Source organism: Corythoichthys intestinalis, unplaced genomic scaffold, assembly GCF_030265065.1.
Source record: "Corythoichthys intestinalis isolate RoL2023-P3 unplaced genomic scaffold, ASM3026506v1 HiC_scaffold_23, whole genome shotgun sequence".
NCBI classification, from domain to species: Eukaryota; Metazoa; Chordata; class Actinopteri; order Syngnathiformes; family Syngnathidae; genus Corythoichthys; species Corythoichthys intestinalis.
Genome location: NW_026651592.1, coordinates 9,803,307 through 9,830,870, shown reverse-complemented (window position 1 = coordinate 9,830,870; position 27,564 = coordinate 9,803,307). Strand labels below are relative to the sequence as shown.

Here is a 27,564-nt window from a genome sequence, read left to right as displayed (position 1 = left end):
CGCTTTGACAACGAACAGCTGCTTCAAACTCGTCCTGTTTATGAAAGTCGATTGTCATTACATCATATGCTGGTGTTGTGTAGTAATGAGCAGACGTGACTACAGCGGCGCTTGCTAACACTAGATATCATGAAATGGCAAACTAGATGTACTACATCCCATGCCATTGGCTACGTGAGCCCAGAGTGATTATGGGACACGTAGTCCATATACTACATCGATGAATTCTAAACTGTCACGACTGAATGGAAGTTAAGAAGGCCAAATCAATCCATACCAGTGACTATAGATAATGTTGCAAATATTGTTAATTCAGTATGGATTCGGACCACAAATACGATGTCTTGCTCATGTAGTAAACCTAGCTGCTAAGAGAGCTGTAGCAATCAACAGTGTGCCCTGCCTCACTTTACAAACAGTAAAGATTGTTCCCAGCACTTTTATACAAAAATTTTTCAGATCAGTAGGATAGTAAGCACCAGAGGTTGCGCTAGACTTTTTCGTTGTCTGTCATTTTGACTGACAGTGTCATAAAAATCCGGTCATAATCTATTTTTTACCCGTCACTTATATTTTTAAAATTATAATAATGACATATTGAATAGTATTTAGTTTTCATTCATTTTTAATTAATATTCTGTCCGAACAAGCTTAACAAGAGGCAAACAGACAGCGGAGTGCACCAATCAGCGACGGGCAGACGTGCCGTTACCAAAGCGACGAGGGCAGGACGAGGGACTTGCGCGTGGAAGTAAACATACGAGGAGAACGGAGTTTATTCAACATGGCTAGCGCGAGACAGACTGTTGTCAATGTCTCGTGTCGATGTGTTTTAGCTCATTTAAAACTGAATTTACCGCGGATTGGAAAATATTCTCGGCTCTCCCGCCATCCGTGTTGTTGTAGAGACGACTTTCGGCGCGCAAGAGTGACGTTGCTCGTGAAGAACACGTCACGCAAATAAACAAATCTGATTCGTCGATTGATTTTGGACCTACTCGAGAGGCTGTGTCCCAGACTTTTCTCTCAGTGTTTGAAAAATACAGGGAGAACAGTCTGGCCGTGCCAGGCAAACACTCAGTTGCCTTGACATTTTTCCGAGTAAGGCCAACGACGTCATGCATCAAGAGAGACAATAGCTAATTAATATGCTCACTCGCCACCCTGTGGTCTGGGGTGTGAATTGCAGCCTGTCAAAATGACGGATGGACTTCAGTTTTTTCCATCACCGTTTTAAAAAACCGGTCAACGACGGAAAATATTCGGTTAACGCGACCCCTGGTAAGCACATAAATATTATGCACTAAAATGCATGTTTATATGATGGCAATTTAATTTTTGCTCGTTTGCTCGTTAAAAAAAAACAACAAAAAAAACAAAAAAGAAACAAAAAATTGTTTTTTTTTTCCCCCCAGAGCATTAAATGTATTGAATCGGATCGAAAATCGTGTCCCCCATATTAAAAATCGTACCAAACCATGACTTAACTGTATCATTTCATCCCTATGGAACACCATTGCAGAAGCTATGACGGGAAAAGTTTTCATTTGCTTAAATGCTTAACTGCAATTTTTTTTTTTTTTTTAAACACATTTTATTTATTCTGTGTTTCTGTGCGGTATCAATATTGCTGTTTTTTACTTAAGAGGCATGGTCTATTGTTTGTAGTTGTGATTTCTTAAAAAGTATTTTTGAATTTAAGAGTAAATATCGCGTTTAAATGGGTGTACTTGATCTATTAATATATACTGTATTCTCACTGTGTTATTGTAAATTGGTTAAAAAAAAATTGGGGGGGGGGCGCAATAATATCGCATATTGCAATAATTTATGAGAATAATTATCGCACACTAAAATTTCTTATCGCGACAGGCCTACGTCTATGGCCATCAGTGGCAGCCAATGCCAGGCAATGAAGTCATTTTGGGCCATTTAAGTTCATGTACCTGTTGATTTCCAGTTACTTCCTGTTGATTTGGGGGTATTTTATAGGTCACTTCCTGTTTATTTTGAGTTGCAGAACATGAAGTGACCTGGGAATCACCCAAATGTATTGGCAATGACTCAAACTCAACAGGAAATGACCTGTAAATGCCCTAAAATGAACCGCAAGTGACCTGTAAATGCCCTGAAAATCAGACAGAACGACTGTGAATGCTCTGGTATGGAATGAACGAACGTTCCCAGTCTAAATGGATTGGGCGTCGTGCGCCGTCAGTGCAGCCTTAGAGTTAGAGTGCGTACGACAGGAGAAAAAAAAAGTCTTAAATAGGATTATTATGTGAATTACAATCATATTTTGAGACGATTCGACGATATAAAACAATTTAGCAAAGCGCAGATGATGAGACATTAGTGTTTTAATCTGCCGGTTAGCCACGCCTACCATTACAGGGCTCTAGCGTCCCCAACAGGTGGATGACGTCAGTGGAGGCACGAATTTATCTGATTTAGTATGCAGCCCATTGAGGGGGAATTATTCACAACGAGGAAAACAAAGAAAGTTCAGTCTCTCTACTCCAATATTTTTACATGATATTCTTTTTATACAAGTATTTTTCCCCAATAGCTAAATAAATGGCTTGAGAAGGACCAGTCAGCCTGTTGAGGGGGAATTATTCAGAACGATGAAAACGTGACGAAGAGAGCCTCAAAATGTCATTGTTTCAGTCTCTCTACTCCAATATTTTTAGCTAAATAAAATGGATGGTCATGACAAATAACAGTCTTGTGCTAAATGGAATATGAAATAATAAAAATGCATTTAATCAAGATGACATGGCAAAATTACTCCATAATGGTCAAAACTGTCGACTTCACCTTTACTGTCGCACCTCCCGAACGATATTTTATGCCACCTAAATCGGGCTTATGTCATTTCCCTTCCCTGGGTTCGGAGAATGTAAACAAACCAAGAGGCGTGACAGCTAGCCGACATGTTAACCCGAACCGAGTGAGTCGTCCTTTATTTAAAAAAAAGTTTGCAGTGTTTACTAGCGGTGGGAATCTTTGGGTACCTAACGATTCGATTACGATTCAGAGGCTCCGATTCGATTATAAATCGATTATTGATGACACCCAAACCCGCCCTTTTAAATTTTTGTACATTAGTTCCAAAATAGTTTAAAAATCCTATTAGGCTAACCCAAACTGATCTTTAAGTATCAAGTTAAGTTAAAAACATTAAATAAAATATTCAAGTCCCCATTCTGTATCAGCAGCTTTAAACTACATTCAATTAATTTAATGTTGTGAATCAACTGTTACAGTTGTTAAAATTGCTCCCATTATTCCATAATTTCCCTTCTGTCTACTTTTGTCAAAGTTTTAAAACTTTTTCATCAATGAAAGATAGATTCAATACAAGATTCAGCCGATTTAGGAGTATTTTAGATAAAAAGTTAATTAGGTTGGTTACAACAGAGCCTTCGAGAGAAGTCTACTGCTTTAAGATGGCGGCTGTTTACAACGCGGCAACAAGCCTGTCGTTTTGCATCTAGTTCTTTTTATATGTTCTAAAACCGCAGTCGTCTGTCATTTAGAATCTAGTTCTGCATAAATGTGATATCTACTGTAGCCGTATGTGGTCATATGTTTGTAGCAACTAGCAACTGGGCGTTGTTTGAACCAGCTGTCAGCCGCAGTCAGGTATTTTTGTTTTTTTTATCTAATGTCATGAGGTGAACATTATATTTGCTCTCGGTCCGGACCTCATTGCTTCCTGAAGACCGCGCTGACTGTGTTTTAGTTCTGCTTTACCTGGTATAATTCAATAATCGGAATTTGGATTTGAATCGTTCTTGAATCTTCCACGGCCGAATCGCGAATAATCTAAGAATCGGAAATTTCGCACGCCTCTAGTGTTTACTTTGTAATCGCTGTATTTGCGGCTATTTTTAACAAAAAGTTGCAATTTCTGATCGGGTGGAAAATTTGACAGAACACCGAGCACACCAAGAGGGCAAAAGCCAAGTATAGTGCTCGCCCGGCGGGGGCATGTGCCGGTCGTTGGCGGAGTGGACGAGGAGCATGTCAGCCACAAAATGCAAGCCACCTCCGTATTAAAATTATCCCAGTATTTGACATAATACAAAACACGATGTTTACTCACTTCCTCGTAAGTCCCATGGTCCCACAGTAGTAGGGCTTGTTTTGGCCAATATCCACAGTGAATGGGAACCTTTTGAAACTCCAAAAAGGCGCAGACGCCTCTACCTCATACAGAATGATTTTTCTGCAGCCGTTTGGCTGGCGTGATGCGAAAAATAAACGTATTAATCCGCAAAATCAGCTGAATCCTCCGTCCTCATACAGAACAGTATGCTGTATAGTGAAGAGGATGCCGTCTACCGTACACATCACAGCGCCATCTTTCTCAACTCGAGACTGTTGCCGGAAGTCACTCATTTTCATGGCGGGGGATTAAAAAAACTAAATAAATATAGCGATCGCTTCCACACACATCCAAGCGGTCCATTTCATTCAGGAGCATAAAATACCGCGTGTATTATGAAATAAACATGCTTTTTCGTGTCACAGGCACTTTAACCGAGACACTATTATGGTGGAAGATTTTGGTAGCAACTTGTTGGTTCCCTTTAATTTTTTTATTTTTAGACATTGACACCTTTTTAAAACGATATCTTGATTCATGGCAGGGGCATATCGATAACCTTTTGGGATACAAAGTATCACGATATATCACTATTTCGATATTTTGTCACACCCCTACTTCAGATGCAGCAGTACTACAGTCTAAGACCGAAAAGTGTCGGATCAACTTGAAAGGAAGACAATTTGGGTGGGATTTCCCAACTTTCTTGACTTCTGAAACACTCCAGTATATAGTCCCTAGTTAATAACTGCATCATACATGAACGCCAAATATATCGGGGTCGAAATCCCCTTATTTCGTGAATCTACACACACGCACGCGCACATACAGGAAGAGGAAGATTTTAGCATTTAGCCTAGCTATTACCCCTCGTCGAAATTGAAACGCTGCAATTCTATTGGTCCGACAACTCTTCCTACCAGGAAGTGTTTTGTCTATTTTATCGAATACATTAAACCCACTTGAGAACATTTGCCCGTCATTCCTAAAGCACTTTTCGTGACTTTATAGCTAGGCATAAACTACGTAAAAGTGAGCGAGAAAGTGTCCTCCTCGAAGTAGAAGGCTAACGTTAGCAACAGCTAGCAGGCAAACGTATAAAAGCGCCCCCCTTTTTTCAAATCAAACTAGGACATACTAAGAAGATAAAGTTGCGGTTTTATGAGTACAAAAGAATCTTACTCACCACGTAAGATTCCCAGTGAACCGTCCGTGGCCACGCAAAAAGTGCGAAAGAGCCCCGCGGTGACTTTTTAAAGAGCCGAGAACAAACTATTAGCCCGAAGTCTCACTTTGCCGACGCCATGTTGGAAGTGTCAGGAGGGGGCAGGAGAGACTACATCCGGGAAACTGCGGAGCTGCTGTCATGGCAACAGCGTAGTTATCGATGGTTAGTATCGATATACTGTTTCGACTTTACGACGTTACGTCATTTAGAAAAAATAAAACTATTACCGGTAATAAGGAAGAAAAAAAAAAACTAAAAAGAAATGTACCTATACGGAAAATGATTATTTTTAAGGGGCAGGGCACAAAAATGCTAAAACAGAAAATAGTGTACGTCCAAAAAAAAAACAATTGAAGATGAATAGATGATAAATACAGAACTATTTGGGTAAAACATGGAAAATATATATGGCGGAAAACACAGATAAAGCTGAAAAAGCAGTTTCTGCTTTTGCACCCCTCTTAAAATAAAAGTTTAAAATATGCAAGAGAATAAAATCCTAAAGTTGTTTTTTTTTTCAACTAGACATCAATTCATGATTCTAAGCTAAAAATGACAGACATTTCGATTAATGAATATGATTACTTACCTTCTTTTTGTGGCCAGGTTGAAACAAAAGCGGTTGCACAATGTCTGTATACGGGGGTTTTCAGCATAGGCGGAGTTTGACTTTTGGGGCAGGGGGGCACAACATGTTGATGACCCCGAAACGTAGTGTCAGCAATAAAATTAACTTACAAGAATATTTATAATCATAAGTTGATAATGAGTGTTTTTTGTTTCCCATCATTCTTGAGGGGAATTCTAAATCAGGCTGCTTAGGCAATACTTGTCATCCATTGAATATGGTATGCCCGCCGGTGTCGTGCCAATGTAGTCACCCCAGTCAAAAATTGTATCCCCTGGGCGGAGCCATATGGAGGTAGATTTGTGTCTTTATTATTCAACCAAAAACAAAATTAATATTATATGAAATAAAATTATTCAATTAAAAAAAATGTGATTGAATGCAAAAATAAATTTGAAACAAAGAAAAAAATGCATGTGAAAGCTATTTTTCTTTGATAGGTTTTTTATTTTTTTATTTTATGATAGTCAAGTTTTTTTTTTTTTTTTTTTGATTGAAGCAACTTTTTTTGATTGAAGTAATGTTGATTTGTTTTTGGGCCACATTTTGGCTAGGACATTTTTGTTTTTATTATTCATTCAAAAAAATAAGTTGCTTCAAAAAATATAAAATTTCAAAAAGAAAATCACTTCAATCAAAAAAAGAAAACTTTCAATCATAGAAAAAGTTTTTGAATGCAAAAAATATTTGAGATTGAAAAATTTGCATTTGAACACTAAATTTTTCATTGAAAAAGTTTTCTTGGATTGAAGCAATCCTTTTTGTGTTGGGGCCACATTATGATTAGGACATTTGTGTCTAAATCATTCAATCCCCCCCAAAAAAGTTGCTTCAATCAATAAAAATATTTTCGATCAAAGAAAAAAATAATTTTTTAAAATAATTTTTTTCTATTTTTTTTTTTGGGGGGGGGGGGGGGGGGGGATTATATGCAAAGCAAATGACCATCTAAGGTGCTCCAAAAATAATTTTGACCCATTATAAAAATATATTTTTTTGTTCATTTCATTCATTTTTGTTGCAGTTTTATTGCTTTAAAGCTTAAAGCAATAAAACTGTAATAAAATAAGTTGCTTAAAAAATATATAGATTTTCAAAATGAAAAATCACTTCAATCAAAAAAAGAAAAATTTATATCATATAAAAAGTTTTCGAATGCGGAAAAATATTTGAGATTGAAAAATTTGCATTTGAACACTTAATTTTTCATTGAAAAAGTTTTCTTTGATTGAAGCAATCCTTTTTGTGTTTGGACCATATTATGATTAGGACATTTGTGTCTAAATCTTTCAATCCCTCCAAAAAGTTGCTTCAATCAAAAAAAATATTTTCTGTCAAAGAAAAAAATCATTTTTGAATTTTTTTTATTTTTTTTTTTACTTTTTTTTTAAAGTTATATGCAAAGCAAATGACCGTCTAAGGTGCTCGAAAAATAATTTGGACCCATTATAAAAATATATATCTTTGTTCATTTCATTCGTTTTTTTGCAGTTTTATTGCTTTTCAACTTTTATATGTATAGACCCTACTCACATGACGTCACAACCACGCCTCCGCGCCATGTTGTCCGTCTACTCGTCGTGTATACGCATTACCGCTACGTAAATTCCTCCTATTATGGCGTGTTTTTCTGCTCGTTAACATTAATAATCATAATGGTGAAGGCGTGTGTGGCGGTTGGTTGCAGTAACAGAGAAGATAGACGGAGAGACTTGAAGTTCTACCGTATTCCGAGAGACCCGGAGAGGAGAGCGAGATGGACTGCTGCAATTCCACGAGAAAACTGGGCTCCAAACGATTACCACAGATTATGGAGTAGTCATTTTATATCTGGTAAAATGCATGTAATATATATTTAGAGGGTTTTGGGTTGACAACCACAATTAAGATCCTTGCGAGGCTAATCGCCGACAACATACAGTTTCAAATTCAAGATGCTTATTTCTTCCACCATCATTATTTTTTGAATAATATTTAGCTGGTACCAAGTGAAAGAAGCTGGCCTCGTCTACGGCTCATCAGTTAAACAGGTGTGTCCAAACCTTTTGCAAAGGGGGCCAGATTTGGTGTGGTAAAAATGCGGGGTGCTACCTTGGCTGATTTACATAGAACAATATATTTAAACAAATTTTAGCAAGCCCTTCTGTGTGTCACATTTGCTTTATTATTTTTTTTAATTCATAATTTCAACAGTCTCGTCTTTGTGGCGTTCTCTTTCGACACTCGGGCTCTTGCGAAATACTGCTGCTGTGGAATTAAACTAGCTTCAAGTTGCTGCGTATATCGTCCCTGTAATGTTGTACATGTCAGCGTGTCTTGTTTGGTAATATTGCGTGACATCGAACTCTTTGAAAACAGCGACTGTCTCTTTCCAAATGAGGCAGACACAGTTGTTGCGTGTTTTATTGAAGAAATAGTCCAATATCCACCTATCCTTGAAGCGTCGGCCATCGCAGTCAACTTTTTTTTTTTTTTTTTATTGTCGCCATTTTAGAAATCACACGGGGTAATGTTGCTTAGAGTGCTGCTCTTAGAATAGGCTGATTTTGTGTGGACAAGATAGTTGTAGATATCAGGGTAGCAGATGTCAGGCAGAGAGGGCGAAGACAGCGGGTCGAAAAATATCGATTTAGGCATCAAATATGGATCTGGCGAATGGATAGACTGAAGCTTTTCCACATAACGCCTTTTGTGCAACGCATCCAATGAGTTTACAGCGTCTGAAAGCACTGGGGCTTCCATGAATTGCTCTATAAACTGAACGACTAATTGAAACCATTGAGAATAGGGCTAAACAGAGACGGACAATAGACCCTACTTACCTACATCACAAAATGACGTGTCGCTGTATCCGGCCGCCATATTGTCCGTATTTTTTAGACTTATTCTCATTGTTTTCAATTAGTCGTGCAAGTTACAGAGCAATTCATGGAAGCCCCGGTGTTATCTGATGCTGTAAACTCATTGGATGCGTTGCATAAAAGGCGTTATGTGGAAAAGCTTCAGTTTATCCATTCGCCAGATCCATATTTGATGCCTAAATCAATGTTTTTCGACCCGCTGTCTTTGCAGTCTTTGCCTGACATCTGCTAGCTACCCTGATATTTACAACTATCTTGTCCACACAAAATCAGCCTATTCTCACGAAAGTTTGAAAAACTCTAAGAGCTTGGAGGCTTATAAATACTTCGTTGCTGGTTGGGTGAAACAGGTCCTCGTCCACGAAAATTCGGCAGGAATCTATCTTGTGCTCTTGTGGAAGGTGAGTTACGAAATTTTCAATTCAAAATCTTTTGTTCTTGCTAACATCCACTGTCAAGTCTAATGTATTTCATGTCATTTGTCAATGGAGCTAGGGCTTTTAATGTTTATATGGATTAGCGATAGCACTCCCACTACATACATACGTGTATGTTGTCGGCGATTAGCCTAGCAATGATCTTAATTGTGGTTATTTGTCAGCCCCGTAGACAAGGCCAGTTTCTTTCACTTGGTACCAGCTAAATATTAATCAAAAAATAACGATGGTGGAAGAAAGGGAAGTCACAAACATCTTGAATTTGAAACTATGTCGTACTACGTCGTATGTTGTCGGCGATTAGCCTAGCAATGATCTTAATTGTGGTTATTTGTCAGCCCCGTAGACGAGGCCAGTTTCTTTCACTTGGTACCAGCTAAATGTTATTCAAAAAATAACGATGGTGGAAGAAAGGGAAGTCACAAACATCTTGAATTTGAAACTATGTCGTACTACGTCGTATGTTGTCGGCGATTAGCCTAGCAATGATCTTAATTGTGGTTATTTGTCAGCCCCGTAGACGAGGCCAGTTTCTTTCACTTGGTACCAGCTAAATATTATTCAAAAAATAATGATGGTGGAAGAAAGGGAAGTCACAAACATCTTGAATTTGAAACTATGTCGTACTACGTCGTATGTTGTCGGCGATTAGCCTAGCAATGATCTTAATTGTGGTTGTCAGGCCAAAACCCTCTAAATATATATTAAATGCATCTTACCGGATATAAAATGACTACTACATAGTCTGTGGTGATTTTTTGGTGTCCAGTTTTCACGTCGAATTGCAGCCGTCCATTTCGCTCTCCTCTTTGGATCCCTCGGAATACGGTAAAACTTCAAGTCTCTCCTTCCATCTTCTCTGTTAGTGCAACCAACAGCCACACACGCCTTCACCATTTTGATTATTAATGTTAAGGAGCAGAAAAACACGCCGTAAATAGGAGAAATGTACGTAGCCGTAACAGGTTAACACTATGTTTTGACGGACAAGTGGGCGGTACCATTCAGGAGAGGGGAGTTGTGACGTCACGTGGGTAGGGTCTATAGGAAAGTCAATTACATGTAATGACACTTTTCGGACCTTCCCCCCCCATAAAATCCGCTTATGGTTTCCAGGGTAAAATGGACAAATTATAAATAGTTTGGGGGCTTAATGGTCATCAATCTGCTATGGCAGCATATGGACATATTGTCCTATCAAACACAGCAGTTCTTTTGGCCTAAATTACAGCACTTTATTTTAAACAGGGGCGCAACATTTCAGCCTTGTCTGTGTTTTCCGCCAGGTGAAAGGTAAAAAAATAAGGGAAAAATAGAACAAATAAAAAAATAGGACAAACACGTGAAAAAAAATTGGATAGAAATACACAAATATCAGAAAACTATACTTTAAGTAAAAATTTATGCTAACAAAGGAAAAAAATATAAAGCACATTTGCGAAAAACGATAACCGATTACTTTATCAGTTACGGTCTTAACATTCAACAATTTCAAAGTTACGACAAATTACAAATAATTTGGATTTTTTTTTTTTTTTTTTTAATTAGACTGAAAAATATAGGAGAGAAAAATATATTAGAAAATCTATTAGTGAAAAATTTGCAATCACATAATAAAATATTGCACAAAGAGGTAGAAAAATATACTTACTTTTGCCATGAAATTCCCTTCCAAGTGTCTTTCTAAACTCATGCGAGTTTTGGAGACGGACGTCTCTGCAGGTTACTTTGGGTTCCGTCTTGTTCCAGCATGCTTTTGCTGTTACATAAGCCTGGAAACCTCCACATAGAATACATCAAAAACATCAAGAGTGCACGCAGGAAACTAAACATTATTGCATAATGAGGGCCGGAAAAAGAGGCTCAACATGACCTTTTGTTTGATTTTCAGTTTGAATTTTTCATATACTCTTCAACGATGAGGCTGCTCCTGTTGGAATGTCATTTTCTTTTTTGCTACAGGCTCAGCAAAAGGTGATAATTCATGATAATTCATGGCATGGGTTAAGTATTAATCGTGTGACTAATGTTTTAATTAGAATTTTCGATTTCCGTTTCCAACTGTGAAACACCGCCACGCAGTGTTCAAAAGATGTGCTGCAGTGCAGAAGTAGCTTAGGAAAAAAAAAGGGGGGGAAAGCAGTAATCCCTCGTTTTTCACGGTTAAAGAGGAACTTTGAAGTAAGGTTGGCCAACCATGTTTTTGAATAATATCAATGGCTAAACAATTATAAGCATATTTTCATTATTTTTTTAAACACAACCCTTCCAGATTCTTTGTTCAACCCATAGCAACACCCTTGACAACGAAAATGCTTTTCTTCGGCAATCTTCGGAAATCTTCGGAAATTACGTCACACCTAGACATGCGAGGGAAGTCCACCATAGAACAGTATTGTTTGTTGCATTGCTTCTCGGTAAGATGCCACAGCGGTGTGTGGCGATGTTTTGTTCTCGCTCAAACGAAAAGTTGTATGAGTGGCCAAAGGATAGCAGGGCACATAAATGGACATCTTTCGTTCGCACGAAGCGAATGAATTTCACGCCATCATCGAGTAGTGTTCTCTGCTGCAAACACTTCGAAGATGCCTGCTTCCTTAACCGGTCTGCTTATGATCAAGGATTTGCCAAAAAGTAAGTGTGATTTTTGGATAGATGACTGATGACTTTGTCAAAGCATAGCTGCTTACTGTTGTAGAATTGAACAGTATAAGCTAGCGACGTTAGCCGAAAGTTAACTCGTGGAAATCCCCGATCATAGTTGCTGTTGCGTTCGCTAGGTTAAGCGTGTTTAAATTGTGCGTCATCTACGATCATGCCTGAAAGGGTTAATCCACTGTCAATCGGGAAACGGGTGTGGATGTCCATATAAACGGGTTGGCGTCGCGGTAATTGACGGTCACGTTGCTGTAAGAGACACACACCGCCGGTTAGTTTGTGCACATTTATTTGTATTTGTATTATGTATTTCCACCTTCATGCTTCAAGCATTGCATTGCTTATGGACGGTTCAGCGTTCACGGTGATCGCATGATAGGCTTCTAGTTTGTGTTTTATGAGAGCCGCTGACTGGTGACAGCTGAAAAATAGCGTGTTAGTTTAGCGTAGCCATTGAGTCAATCTCGCAGCGAATCAGCGAGCGCGCAGGTCACGCAGTGAATCATGGGAAATGTAGTCTCGGGACAACACTGAAGTGGTGCTTTGTAATCTGTTCGCTTGTGTGAAAAAACTACATTTCCTCACGCCATTAGACGCCAATTCCTGCCGAGAGCTGTGCCGAGCTGTGTTCTAACTTTTCCATAAGAACTGCTCCATGGGTTAATAAAGAGACAAGGTTGTCAGCGCGTTGTGTGTTCGATACATTTGTAAACAAAAAGCTCATAACAAGACACAATGCACAATCCGCTTAAGAGACGCTGGAGTGGGAGGCGAGGAGGAGATCGGCGAGAAGCAAAACTTCGCAGTCGAATGTGGCGGCAGTCCGCTATTATTTTGTTTACTTATTGTTGCCACAATAAAGTGGAGAAAGCCATCGAGGACTCATCTCCTTCTTTCCCCCCAACGTTTTTATATTATTATTTTATATGCACGAGAGCTGCCGGATCTGCCAAAATGAACATGAAGTCTGATTTTTTTTTTTTTTAACAATGTCATCAGATAGACAAAAACATAACATTATGTGCAAATGCCTGCATCTTCAAATCATAAAAATAATAACAGCCTATATCTTACCAATGTTGTAATCTCGATGGGTCTTGTATCTATTCCATGTCAGGTTGTCTAGGCACACTGTTTGCATTCTGATTAGCGTCTGGCTAATACATGTTAGATCTAACATAAAATTCCAAGCTCCTCTTCTTCCTCCAACTCTTCAAAAACTTGGATCTCCTCCCTTGCGCTCGGTCTATCGCTTATATCGCTGTTTGAATCATTGTTTGAAGGGCTTTGTATGGCGGCCGTATGTATGGAGCTGCCAACGCTGTTCCCGGTGTGACGTATCACTTCCGGGTTCGTCCCCTTTCAGGCTCGAACTTTGGAAACGCGATTATTTTGTCAAATATACAACATATAAATTATTTTTTCATGCTTTATTTGGTGGACAATGTTTAATTACTTTACTTGTGACCCTATTTGGCATGTGAAGAAATTAGTTCACACTACAGCTTTAAGGGGGCCAGAACCCGCCGCCATTAGTGAAAAACCGCCAAGTAGCACACCTCCCAAATGCATTTATTCAGATTTAGCATTGGAAAGATATATACACAGTGGGGCAAATAAGTATTTAGTCAACCACTAATTGTGCAAGTTCACCCACTTGAAAATATTAGAGAGGCCTGCAATTGTAAAGATGGTTAAACCTCAACCATGAGAGACAGAATGTGGGGGGAAAAAACCCCTGAAAATCTCATTTTTAAAGAATTTATTTGCAAATCATTGTGGAAAATAAGTATTTGGTCAACACCAAAAGTTCATCTCAATACTTTGTTGGCAATAACGGAGGCCAAACATTTTCTGTAACTCTTCACAAGCTTTTCACACACTGTTGCAGGTATTTTGGCCCATTTCGCCATGCAGATCTCCTCTAGAGCAGTGATGTTTTGGGACTGTCGTTGGGCAACACGGATTTTCACTCAAAATCTCTCGATACATGGCCCCATTCATTCTTTCCTTTACACAGATCAGTCGTCTTGGTCCCTTTGCAGAAAAACAGCCCCAAAGCATGATGTTTCCACCCCCATGCTTCACAGTGGGTATGGTGTTCTTCGGAAGCAATTCAGTATTCTTTCTCCTCCAAACACGAGAACCTGTGTTTCTACCAAAAAGTTCTATTTTGGTTTCATCTGACCATAACAGATTCTCCCAGTCCTTTTCTGCATCATCCAAAAGCTCTCTAGCGAACCGCAGATGGGCCTGGACGTGTACTTTCTTGAGCAGGGGGACACGTCTGGCAGTGCAGGATTTGAGTCCCTGGCGGTGCATTGTGTTACTGATAGTAGCCTTTGTTACTGTGGTCTCAGCTCTCACTAGGTCCCCCCGTTTGGTTCTGGGATTTTTGCTCACCGTTCTTGTTATCATTTTGACACCACAGGGTGAGATCTTGCATGGAGCCCCAGATCGAGGGAGATTATCCGTGGTCTTGTATGTCTTCCATTTTCTAGTAATTACTCCCACAGTTGATTTCTCTACACCAAGTATTTTTACCTATTGCAGATTCAGTCTTCCCAGCCTGGTGCAGGTCTACAATTTTGTCTCTGGTGTCCTTCGACAGCTCTTTGGTCTTGGCCATTGAGGAGTTTGGAGTCTGACTGACTGACTGAGTTTGTGGACTTTTTCTTTTATCTTTTATACCGATGAGTTAAAACATGTGCCATTAAAACAGGTAACGAGTGGAGCCTCGTTAGAAGAAGTTAGAACTCTTTGAAAGCCAGAAATCTTGTTTGTAGGTGACCAAATACTTATTTTCCACTCTAATTTAAAAATAAATTCTTTAAAAATCGAACAATGTGATTTTCTGTTTTTTTTTTTTTTTTTTTCACATTCTGTCTCTCAAGGTAACTATTCCCTTCAGTAGTTTTTGAAAACAAAGGTTTGAATTAGGGCTGTCAAAATTATCGCATTAACGGGCGGTAATTAATTTTTTCAATTAATCACGTTAAAATATTTGACGCAATTACCGCACATGCCCCGCTCAAACAGATTAAAATGACAGCAGTGTCATGTCTATTTGTTACTTGTGTTTTTTTGTGTGTGTTTTGTTGCCCTCTGATGGCGCTTGGGTGCCACTGATTTTATGGGTTTCAGCCTGACACAAGTTTCAGCCTGTTTCACAATGAGCATTGTGTAATTATTGACATCAACAATGGCGAGCTACTAGTTTATTTTTTGATTGAAATTTTTACAAATTTTATTAAAACGAAAACATTAAGAGGGGGTTTTAATCTAAAATTTCTATAACTCGCACTAACATTTATCTTTTAAGAAGTCTTTCTATGCATGGATCGCTTTAACAGAATGTTAATAATGTTAATGCCAGTAGTTATGTACAGTATGTTGAATGTATATGTTGGTCTTGTGTCTTATCTTTCCATTCCAACAAAAATTTACAGAAAAAATATGGCATATTTTATAGATGGTTTGAATTGCGATTAATTACGATTAATTAATTTTTAAGCTGTGATTAACTCGATTAAAATTTTCAATCGTTTGACAGCCCTAGTTTGAATTGAACAGTGTAGGCTGAACCAATACACATAAAAGTCATAAAAATCAATACAGATTTATTTTGCATTGATCACTATGAATGTCCCGTCCCCAGCAAAAAGTGTACATGCAGGTTATACTGTTATATCGTCCCTACCATTGCTGAGACCAAACCTACGCCCTTGGTGATAATGTTACGTATTCATCATATACGTAGTTAATTGGAGCAGTTTTCAAAAACTACCCAGGCAAAATAGGAAAATTGCAATAATCACACCCACACAGGAATAAATGCATAGTTTATCATCACAACCATTTTCGCAATCAAGTCGTTCAATTACAGGAAGTGACATCCCATCATACAGTGAGGCGCCATCCAAGGAGAAGCTACAGCTGGGAGAGGTTGTTGGTGGGCCAATCCCTTGCGCTAAAAAGAGACTACAGATTATACTGAGGCTACGTGTTCCGCTACATTAGAGATATCACCTGAATAGTATCACCAACAAATCTCAAAGTCAGTGCACAGAGTGAGATGTTGATTCAAAAGAGAAAAGCTATGTTCTAAATGACGTTCCTTGAGAAAGGGCAATGTTGTCCAAATTGAAGCGCCCGGGTCCATTTTTGAATGTTGATTTAATTCATTGGCAATTCAAATATGATATTGTTTTAAATCACAATAATTAAAGCACCAAATTTTGCAAGACTGGAATTAAATTCTAAAATGTTTATGGGACAAATTGATGCATACAGGGGGGCAAATAAGTAGTTAATCAACCACCAATTGTGCAAGTTCTCCTACTTGAAAAGATTAGAGAGGCCTGTAATTGTCAACATGGATAAACCTCAACCATGAGAGACAGAATGTGGAGAAAAAAAAACTGAAAATCACATTGTATGATTTTTAAAGAATTTATTTCCAAATTTGAGTGGAAAATAAGTATTTGGTCACCTACAAACAAGCAAGATCTCTGGCTGTCAAAGAGGTCTAACTTCTTCTAACGAGGTTCCACTCGTTACCTGTATTAATGGCACCTGTTTTAACTTATTATCGGTATAAAAGACACCTGTCCACAAACTCCGTCAGTCACTCCACAATGGCCATGACCAAAGAGCTGTCATAGGACACCAGAGACTAAATTGTAGACCTGCACCAGGCTGGGAAGACTGAATCTGAAATAGGTAAAATGCTTGGTGTAACGAAATCAACTGGAGCAATTATTAGAAAATGGAAGACATACAAGAACGCTGATAATCTCCCTTGATCTGGGGCTCCATGCAAGATCTCACCCCGTGGCAACAAAATGATAACAAATAGCAAAAATCCCAGAACCACACGGGGGGACCTAGTGAATAACCTACAGAGCTGGAACCAGAGTAACAAAGGCTACTATTAGTAACACAATGTGCCGCCAGGGACTCAAATCCTGCACTGCCAGACGTGTCCCCCTGCTGAAGAAAGCACACGTCCAGGCCTGTCTGCGGTTCGCTAGAGAGCATTTGGATGATCCTGAAGAGGACTGGGAGAATGTGTTATGGTCAGATGAAACCAACATCGAACTTTTTGGTAGAAACACAGCTTCTTGTGTTTGGAGGAGAAAGAATACTGAATTGCATCCGAAAAACACCATACCCACTGTGAAGCATGGGGGTGGAAACATCATGCTTTGGGGCTGTTCTTTTGCAAAGGGGCCAGGACGACTGATCCGTGTATAGGAAAGAATGAATGGGGCCATGTATCGACAGATTTTGGGTGAAAATCTCCTTCCATCAGCAAGGGCATTGAAGATGAGACGTGGCTGGGTCTTTCAGCATGACAATGATCCTAAACACAGAGCCAGGACAATTAAGAAGTGGCTTCGTAAGAAGGTCCTGGAGTGGCCTCGCCAGTCTCCAGATATCAACCCCATAGAAAATCAGTGGAGGGAGTTGAAAGTCCGTGTTGCCCAACGATAGCCCCAAAACATCACTGCTCGAGAGGAGATCTGCATGGCGGAATGGGCCAAAATACCAGCAACAGTGTGTGAAAAGCTTGTGAAGAGTTACAGAAAACGTTTGGCCTCCGTTATTGCCAACAAAGGGTACATAACAATTGAGATGAACTTTTTGGTATTGACCAAATACTTATTTTCCACCATGATTTGCAAAAAAATTCTTTAAAAATCAAACAATGAGATTTTTTTTTTTTCCCCCACATTCTCTCTCTCATGGTTGAGGTTTACCCATGTTGACAATTACAGGCCTCTCTCTCTAATATTTTCAAGAGGGAGAACTTGCACAATTAGTGGTTGACTAAATACTTTTTTGCCCCACTGTATAATTAAATAAGTTTGGACCCATTGAACCTGAAAACAATCAGGAACGTCCACTCCATGATTTGTGAAGAACGTTAAACTAATGGAGGTAGTGGTTCATATGAAGGTCCTTCAAGGTCTATGAACTGTTTAACATGCTCTAAGATTGGGAGCTAAATATTCTGAGTGCTGGTTAACAATATATATAAACTACAACCATGTTTGTGAAACAGTAATGTCGTAATATAAGGTAATATAGTTGCAGTTAAGGAGTACCTTCAAGGACAGTAAAAAGTTCAGGGCACTTCCAGGGTCTTTTGTACATCCTCAAGCAGTATTGATAAATTCATCACAAAATATTGCACATTTTTCTTATATGTACCATAGACTTCATAATGTATTGATGGGTCTGATCGGTCATGCACTGCACCTCGCATTCAACTAGGGGGCCGCCCACATCAAGAGGAGCTATTCACAAACACAAGCACTCAGCGATCTAACGCCAAATTTCTGTTGAAAAAGTATGAAAGCTTTACCGCATACAAACAGGAAGGATTGTCTCAGAAGTGATTTGTTCGAGGATTCAAGGTAATTATTATGTTTTTCGTACCACGCATGCATTTTGAAACGTTGTGAAAAAAAAAAACAATGGGAGAAATTAGCCGCTACCACATTGACATCATAGTTTGCAATATTTATGTAAAATAAATGCTAACTGCACGTTTATTTTATTTTTTTGCTTTAACCAAGAATCGAGACTATTTTACGTCCATATCTATAAAGAATTCAGGGATTTAAGCATTTATTCACAAGAATTTTCACTGGAAAAGCTGTTTACGTCAGGCGGCCGCTAGCTACATTTACTAACAGACTAGCATTGTACTTCGACATATTTACGTAAAATAAATGCTAACTGCACGTTTTTTTGCTTTTAACCAAGAATCCAGACTGTTTTAAGTCCATATCTATCAAGAATTCAGGGATTTAAAGCATTTATTCACAAGAATTTTCCCTGGAAAAGCTGTTTACATCAGGCGGCCCGCTAGCTACATTTTCTAACAGACTAGCATTGTACTTTGACATATTTACGTAAAATAAATGCTAACTGCACTTTTTTTTTTTTTTGCTTTTAACCAAGAATCCAGACTGTTTTACGTTCATATCTATAATGAATTCGGGGATTTAAGCATTTATTCACAAGAATCTTCACTGGAAAAGCTCTGTTTACATCAAGCGGCCGCTAGCTACATTCACTAACAGATGAGCATTGTACTTCGACATATTTACGTAAAATAAATGCAAACTGCACGTTTTTTTGCTTTTAACCAAGAATCCAGACTGTTTTACGTTCATATCTATAATGAATTAGGGGATTTAAGCATTTATTCACAAGAATTTTCCCCGGAAAAGCTGTTTACTTCAGGCGGCCGACAGCTACATTCATTAACAGACGAGCATTATACTTCGACATATTTACATAAAACAAATGCTAACTGCACGTTTTTTTGTTTGTTTTTTTGCTTTCAACCAAGAATCGAGACTGTTTTACGTCCATATCTATAAAGAATTCAGGGATTTAAGCATTCACAAGAATTTTCCCTGGAAAAGCTGTTTACATCAGGCGGCCGCTAGCTACATTTACTAACAGACTAGCATTGTACTTCCACATATTTACGTAAAATAAATACTAACTGCACGTTTTTTTGCTTTCACCAAGAATCGAGACTGTTTTAGTCCATATCTATAAAGAATTCAGGGATTTAAGCATTTATTCACAAGAATCTTCACCGGAAAAGCTCTGTTTACATCATGCGGCCGCTAGCTACATTCACTAACAGACTAGCATTGTACTTCGACATATTTAGGTAAAATAAATGCTAACCTCACGTTTTTTGTTTTTCTTTTTGGCTTTTTAACCAAGAATCGAGACTGTTTTCCGTCCATATCTATGAAGAATTCAGAGATTTAAGCATTTATTGACAAGAATTTTCAAGAAAAAAGCTCTTTGTGATTCCACTCGGTCAGCTTTGACGGCCTCGCCAACAATGCAGGCCCCCTATTTATCGGACCCGCACCCCGTGAATACATTATGAAGTCGATGTTTATACCTTCCGCAAAATATGGCAATGTTGTGTCTTTGTGACATGAATTAAGCATATTGAACTCAACTTGGATTTTGCGAGCCAAAAGCATATTTAGAAAGGATTTGAGATACTAGAGGTATCGTAGGACAGGTCCAAAGGAAGATCCATGACGGTAAATACAGTGATTGACTCATTGGCTGCCATTGACGTCTAATACAGTTGGACAGCGGCTGGATGACTCAACATTAAAATAGCTTTCTGTCAATTAATCGTTTCTGCTTTAACATGTTGCTTGCCATTGACAGTGATAGACGTCCAGTAAATTTTGACTGGGAGGGCGGGCAGTCGCATGGTTGGACGTCTAGCGCCACCAATGAGTTAAGAGCAGAGGTGGGTAAAGTAGCTAAAAATTGTACACAAGTAAGAATGGCGTTACTTCAAAATAATATTACTCAAGTAAAAGTAGTCTTCCAAAAAATGTACTCAAGTAAAAAAGGTATTTGGTGAAAAGACTACTCAACTAATGAGTAACATTGTGAGTAACTGCTTACAAATTTGTTTGAATTTTTTTTCTCAGCACAAAGTTATCCATATGAACTGTTGTTACAATGATACTGTATAATGACATATTACATAACCACATCAAGCCAAAGAAATAAAAAATAATAATAATCACTGAATTCCGGCAAAAGAGAAATATGACACAAATGAAGCATTATAGTGAATATAATAGTGAAGACAGTATTTCCTTCATAGTTAGTACCGTAATTTTCGGACTATAAGTGCTATTTTTTCCTTCATTTTGAATCCTGCGGCTTATTTATTGATTTACCGTATTGGCCCGAATATAAGACGGTCTTGATTATAATACGACCCCCTTTTTTTCAAGACTTAAGTTTGAAAAAAAAACTTTTTGAACACCAAATTAATTTTTATACAGAAAATAATTACAGTACATCTGAAACAAATGATTATAACAATATATTAGAGGGGGAAAAAAAGCATGTTATTTTGCCTCATCCAAATCTTAATATCTGAACATTTAAATACGTAAACTAAAGTGCAATCACATTCGTAAATGAATGGTTTATTTACATTTCAAAAAGCAGAAGCCAATCTATTGTGATAAAACAACAAAATTGCAATAACTGCATTAACCATCTAACTGTAACTGTAGTCTTGAAACAAATCTGAATAAGGAAAAGCATTGCAATAAAATAATGCAAACTGGTTAAACTTGAGAGTAGCTGAGATCAGTCATGACAGAACATTGCTTCAATGATATCTGGCGCCATCTAGCGCCATGAATGGGTATAATGTCTAGACCGCGAATATAAGACGACCCCCTCTTTTTCAGTCTTATTTCAATGCAAAAAGCACTGTCTTATATTCTGGCCAATACAGTATTTGGGTTAATAGGTATATAATTCAATGACTTTTCAATCATATTTCTCGGTCAATCATAAATCAACTATTTGTCAACATTAGTCCATCAACTATAAAACAATGTTAACCCAACAGTCGCCTGACATACCATAGAACAACGTTTTTTTCAACGTCACTTGACGTCGAAAATTTCGATATCAACCATACTGATGATTTTGATAGAAAATCAACGTTTATTCAATGTCGGTCTGCTATCTGGGAGTAATTCGTTATTGAAGGTGGGGGGGGGGGGGGGGGGCATCCTGAAGTCCTTCAAGGTAAATAGGATGTTTAACTAGAAACTGCAATTTCTGGAGAAATTACTCTGGGTCTTTGCTGTGTGGAGCTACAGATCTTAGCGCCGTCCAAGTTGGTTTGGGGACATTTCGGGGAAAATATCAGGTCTTGGTCATACCAAGTCATTTGTGGACATTTGGGGGGGGCGTGTCCTGGTCATATCGGGTCATTTAGGGACATTTGGGGGCGTTTCCTAGTCATATCTGGTCATTTCCTGTTGATTTGGGGACACTGGTTTTTTTGCCATTAAAAAATGAATGGGTAATTTAAACGTCCATGGCCATCAATGGCATTGACTTACAACTGCGTCAATGCAATCCAAGTATATTGGCATCAATAGAAATTGACAAACATGGCCATCAATGGCATTAAAAAAAAAGTAAATGCCATTGAAAATGAATGGGAAATTTGGACGTCCATGGCCGTCAATGGCATCGACATCCATATGTGTCAATGGAATCCAAGTACATTGGCATCAATAGAATTGACATGCATGGCCGTCAATTGTATCTGTCTTAATTGGCCCAATGCAATGTTAATGCCATTGGAAATGGATGGGAAATTTGAACATTGCATCCCATTAAAAATGAGTGGGAAAGTTTATTGCAAATTTCCAGGGAACCGTATATTTTTTCCAAAATTCTGTATACACCTTTTATGCCCCTCGCCGTCCCCGAAGTTTTGATGTCCAAATTATGTGATTTGGTCCAAAATAGGATTAGATACATTTTGAAGTTTTGTTTTTTCCATAAATCTGTGAAAAATCAGCGTTGAAGGATGAACAGGAAATCTTTCGGGGTCGTTCGAGAAATTCCCTGCGTCGCGTGAAAATTCTGGTCGTTTCGATATTCGAACAGTGCCAATTGGTCAAAACGGTTCGGGCTGTGGAGCGCGCTGAAGAAATCCCATTCAAAAAAACAAAAACAAAAAAAAAACAATAACACTATCTGGGTCTTTTTTCCAAAGTCTTTTTCAAAGACCCAGAAAACAAACATTGAGGGGGAGGGGAGATCACATAGTTGCCGAGTCAGGATTTTTAAATATTGAATATCGAACCCCGTGGAATCTATTCCTGGAAGTCCTTCAAGGTGAATAAAGTAGTTATGAAGTTGGGGGAGGCTACAACGTTGCAAAGGCAAAAAAAATATATATTGAATCCTGGACGTCCTTCAAGGAAAGCAAAAGGTTGAGGGCACTTCGGGGTCTTTTCGGTGCATCCGTCAGGTCAGCATCCCACCTTCGCACAAACGCGGGACGATCCTCCATCTTCCAGCATGCGGTCATCCGAATTTGGACGCGCAGTCGGTGCGGTTGTGCGAGCCCGCGACGCCGCCGCTGCTGGCGGTGCTGTTGTTGTGCGGGCCGGGCGTCCAGAAAAAGACGTAGTAGATGACCAGGATGAAAGCGGCCACGGACACGCAGAGGAAATAAGCGATGGCCATGGCCACTTTGACCCACACCTTGGCGGACATGCTGGCTTGCTTGGCGCGCGGCTCCCCCGGGTAGCTGGGCCTCCGCTTGGGGTCGCCGGCGTTCAGCTTGTCCACGGTGATGCTGGCCCCGCCGTCGGCTGATTTCATCTTGCGAGCGGAGCCACTTCCCCCACTGGCGTGTAGATCATCAGAAGCGGGACGGGTCCGGAGCCGAGAGAAGAACCCCCCGGTTCCGCTTTCCTCCAAGCCGTGCGAGAACGCGGTGTGGGCGGAGTGGGGAGACGCTCGAGCGCCGTAGTCTGTGGTGGTTCCTCGCTTGTCCTCTGCGCGTCACGGGACAAGTGAACTCTCTCAAGGAGGCTCTCGTTGCGCGGGACGGGACACTGTCAAGTCCGCCTCAGGGCGTATTGGTCGTTTCCGGGTTGAGTTTCAAAATTAAAGGCACGTTTCAAAATAAAACTGACTCCGGAAAATCGACTGCGTCATTCACAATTTTACAGTAAAACACTGCAAAGTGAATTCATACATGATTCAAGGGCGTAAGTTTGCTTAGAGCCAGTCGGACATCCGGGCATTAATGACGTCACCAGCCACAACAAAGCGTCGCCATACTGAAATGGGGCAAAAGACGAGTCACAAGCAGTTGCTCTGTCGTGCATTGTAATACAAACGCGTTGAACTTTCGTATTATTTGTGGTCTTTTTACCGTCGAAATGACTAAAAGTTGCTGTGTTGCGGGTTGTCACGCAAGGAAGAGTTCGGAGCCGCATTTGAAGTTCTTCATTCTTCCTCGTGAGAAGAAAAGGAGAAACAAATGGCTGAATCCAATTAATCGAGGAACAGAAAAAAAGACTGTTCCGTGGACTATTTTCGCCTGTGGGAACCTAAATCCAAGCACATTTACGTTTCCAGCTGACATTTTATTACTGGTGAGTAAACTTTGATTTTTTGTTGTTGTTGCCCCAATTAGCTGCTAGGATTCAATAGACTAGGCAGTGGTTATTATTACCGTAACCAGCAACTCGCAAAGCGTTTTCTTTTGCGGTGAACTGCTCTGATTAGTCAATCGGTATATTATTGGCCTGGTGAGAATTCGTTATTTTGCCGTGACGTGTTCATGGCTAAATAACGCTTGGAGGGCAATTACTGGTTACGGCAGAAATAATCACTCCGTATATACTACCAGTTTTCTTAGTTCCACACAGTACAAATTCCACGTAATTGGTAAAGGTCAACTTACTGGGTGACTTTATGAAATAGTCGTAGATGTTTCCGAACTCCACTGCAGGCCATTCCTTTGGATTGTTCATCCAGCTATCAGCTGCGACTTTGTATGGGCAGAATTGCCAGCCAATACACGGTAGTTTTAAATTGTATCGCCTCCTCGCGTCTGTCGGCAGTGACTCGTGAAAATAGTTAGCCATGTTTAAGACGTTTTTATGAAAAAAGATGCAAAACACACCTAAAATATATGAATTTCAGACGTTTGTCTACGGAATGTTTAGCTGTGCGTGCCCCCTTCGAAAAATGGCGACACGTTGCAAAGCGAAGTGACGTCATCGTGACATCACGCCGACTTCCTCCATTGGGACAGGGGTGCTGCCAGGGATTTTGGGCCCCATGAAAAGATATCACTTTGGGCCCGGCACACACACATTTAAAGTATCAACTACGTAATTTCCTGCATTCTGGTGAATCTTTACACACTAATTTGTGCATTTTCTGCATTAAGATAAAAATATATTAATGTAAACATACAGTATATAGAGCAATAATGAATAGACTGATATCATCTATTAGAAAAGGCAATTTTTTACAATCTAAATATATTTTTATTTGAAATATTCTCAAATACCATAATGAATGACTTAGAATAAATGTTTAAACTATACTACAGTATACATTACAGTATATAAATGTTTTAATATAAAGAGATTGCTAAGGGTTTGCCTGCTGTACTGATTAAATGTAAGCTAAAAGTGGAGCAAACACTAGCTAGCAAACAATTACAGTATTTCATTATGGAGTTGGCTTAGCCTCATTTGGAAACTCGCGATCTCCACTGTAGGCTACAGCTCCGAAGCGAGGTCCCTTGTGAACAAACTAAATTCAATTGATGACAAACTAAAGTCAATAAATTCTTGACAAACTGGATTCAAGCTGATTTTAAAAAAGAAAATTTCCACACCAACTTTCATGTGTAGGATACCAAAAAATGCCGTCATTATTGGGAATTTATGTTTTTGAATAGGTGAATGTCGCTCATTGAGGCCAGGAAAATCTCGTATTTCTTACGGAGTGAGCTGGGACCTCGTTTCGGAGCTAAGATAACAGGTTAAACCAACCTTCCTTTGTGAAGTACTTTGTCACATCATGTTGGCCTTTCTACCCATTTCCTGTTTTGCTTTCTTTTCTTTCCTCTTTTGAAAACCCGATTTTTGTTTTGAAAACATTTCTGCAGTACCGTGATCCGCGCACTCCGATGCGCACCGCTGCTCCCGGTCTGATCGAAGGGCGGACCAAACCATTTAATGAAAATATGGGGGATGGGGTGGCTGGCAATACATATGCTCTCTGGGTGTTTACTTTTCTCCAAAAACTATACAAGAAACCCTTTGTTTTATTCCTATTAAAATTATAATGATTAATATTTAAATTTGCAAATGATTACCTAATGTTCTAATTTTCTTTAAGGGCCCCCATCAGAGCATGGGCCCTTAAAATCAGGATCACTTTTCACCCCTATACGGCGCCCCTGCATAGGGACGGGGTAGGGACATTACACTATCAACTTTTCAGGATGCTCAAATTGGATCCTCCAAATGCTCTCTAGCAAACCACAGACGGGCCTGGACGTGTACTTTCTTCAGCAGGGGGACATATCTGGTAGTGCAGGATTTGAGTCCCTGGCGGCGCATTGTGTTACTGATAGTAGCCTTTGTTACTGTGGTCCCAGGTCTCTGTAGGTCATTCACTTACGAAGCCACTCCTTTGTTGCCCTGGCTGTGTGTTTGGGATCACTGTAATGCTGAAAGACCCAGCCACGTCTCATCTTCAATGCCCTTGCTGATGGAAGGAGATTTTCACTCAAAATCTCTCGATACATGGCCCCATTCATTCTTTCCTTTACACAGATCAGTCGTCCTGGTCCCTTTGCAGAAAAACAGCCCCAAAGCATGATGTTTCCACCCCCCATGCTTCACAGTGGGTATGGTGTTCTTCAGATGCAATTCAGTATTCTTTCTCCTCCAAACACGAGAACCTGTGTTTCTACCAAAAAGTTCGATTTTGGTTTCATCTGACCATAACACATTCTCCCAGTCCTCTTCTGGATCATCCAAATGCTCACTAGCGAATCGCAGACGGGCCTGGACGTGAACTGGCTTCAGCAGGGGGACACGTCTGGCAGTGCAGGATTTGAGTCCCTGGCGGCGCATTGTGTTACTGATAGTAGCCTTTGTTACTGTGGTTCCAGCTCTCTGTAGGTCATTCACTAGTTTCCCCCGTGTGGTTCTGGGATTTTTGCTCACCATTCTTGTTATCATTTTGACGCCACGGGGTGAGATCTTGCATGGAGCCCCAGATCGAGGGAGATTATCAGTGGTCTTGTATGTTTTCCATTTTCAAATAATTGCTCCCACAGTTGATTTCTTTACACCAAGCGTTTTACCTATTGCAGATTCAGTCTTCCCAGCCTGGTGCAGGTCTACAATTTTGTCTCTGGTGTCCTTCGACAGCTCTTTGGTCTTGGCCATAGTGGAGTTTGGAGTGTGACTGACTGAGTTTGTGGACAGGTGTCTTTTATACCGATAATGAGTTAACACAGGTGCCATTAATGCAGGTAACGAGTGGAGACTCGTTTGACCTTGTTAGACCTCTTTGACAGCCAGAAATCTTTGCTTGTAGGTGACCAAATACTTGTTTTCCACTGTAATTTGGAAATAAATTCTTTAGAAATCAAACAATGTGATTTTTTTTTTTTTTTCTGCTCCACATTCTGTCTCTCATGGTTGAGGTTTACCCATGTTGACAATTATAGGCCTCCCATAATTCTTTCAAGTAGGAGAACTTGCACAATTGGTGGTTGACTAAATACTTATTTACCCCAATGTAACTAGACAAAATGGTCATTGGGGCTTGCTTTTCCTCATTAAAATTGAACAGCAGCAGTAACAACAACAAAAATGACAACACAAGGTGGCGACTTTCATAAAAGCTAAAATAAACACTCTTGCACTGATGAGTCACTTTGTTCATGTCCCGCAAGGTCAAAATGGGACACCAGCAGCAGCTTTAAACGTGTCAGTGTGACAAACGAATGCTTAGTGACAAGGTGGTCTCAAATATAAATTTAATATGCTGATCCGGTCTTCCTTTATAATTGATAACAAAAAACAAAGCATCTCCCCGTCATGATGAAATGCACATCCTGCATAACACAAAGTTAAATTATTTTACTCTACAGAATTTTCCTTAGGGATGTCCCGATCGCATATTTTTACACCAGAGTCAGAGTCGTCTGATTTTGAGAATTTGCCAATAGCGCGTCCCAATCAGATACTGAA

At 39.5% G+C, this 27,564-nt stretch overlaps 2 protein-coding genes across 2 annotated transcripts in view; both read right to left on the bottom strand.

Moving 5' to 3' along the window:
- Positions 1 to 5,459, bottom strand: part of LOC130911209 (serine/threonine-protein kinase PAK 4-like) — a 51,407-nt gene extending 45,948 nt beyond the window's left edge. The window contains exon 1 of the mRNA XM_057829018.1: positions 5,301 to 5,459. The gene's annotated coding sequence lies outside the window, so the exon portion shown is untranslated. The remainder of the gene's footprint in view (positions 1 to 5,300) is intronic.
- Positions 5,460 to 19,055: 13,596 nt separating this feature from the next.
- LOC130911097 (putative transmembrane protein INAFM2) lies at positions 19,056 to 23,872 on the bottom strand. Its single transcript, XM_057828810.1, has one exon. It carries the CDS (start codon positions 23,144 to 23,146, stop codon positions 22,847 to 22,849), a length of 300 nt encoding a protein of 99 aa, XP_057684793.1. The 5' UTR covers positions 23,147 to 23,872; the 3' UTR covers positions 19,056 to 22,846.
- Between the last annotated feature and the right edge of the window lie 3,692 nt (positions 23,873 to 27,564).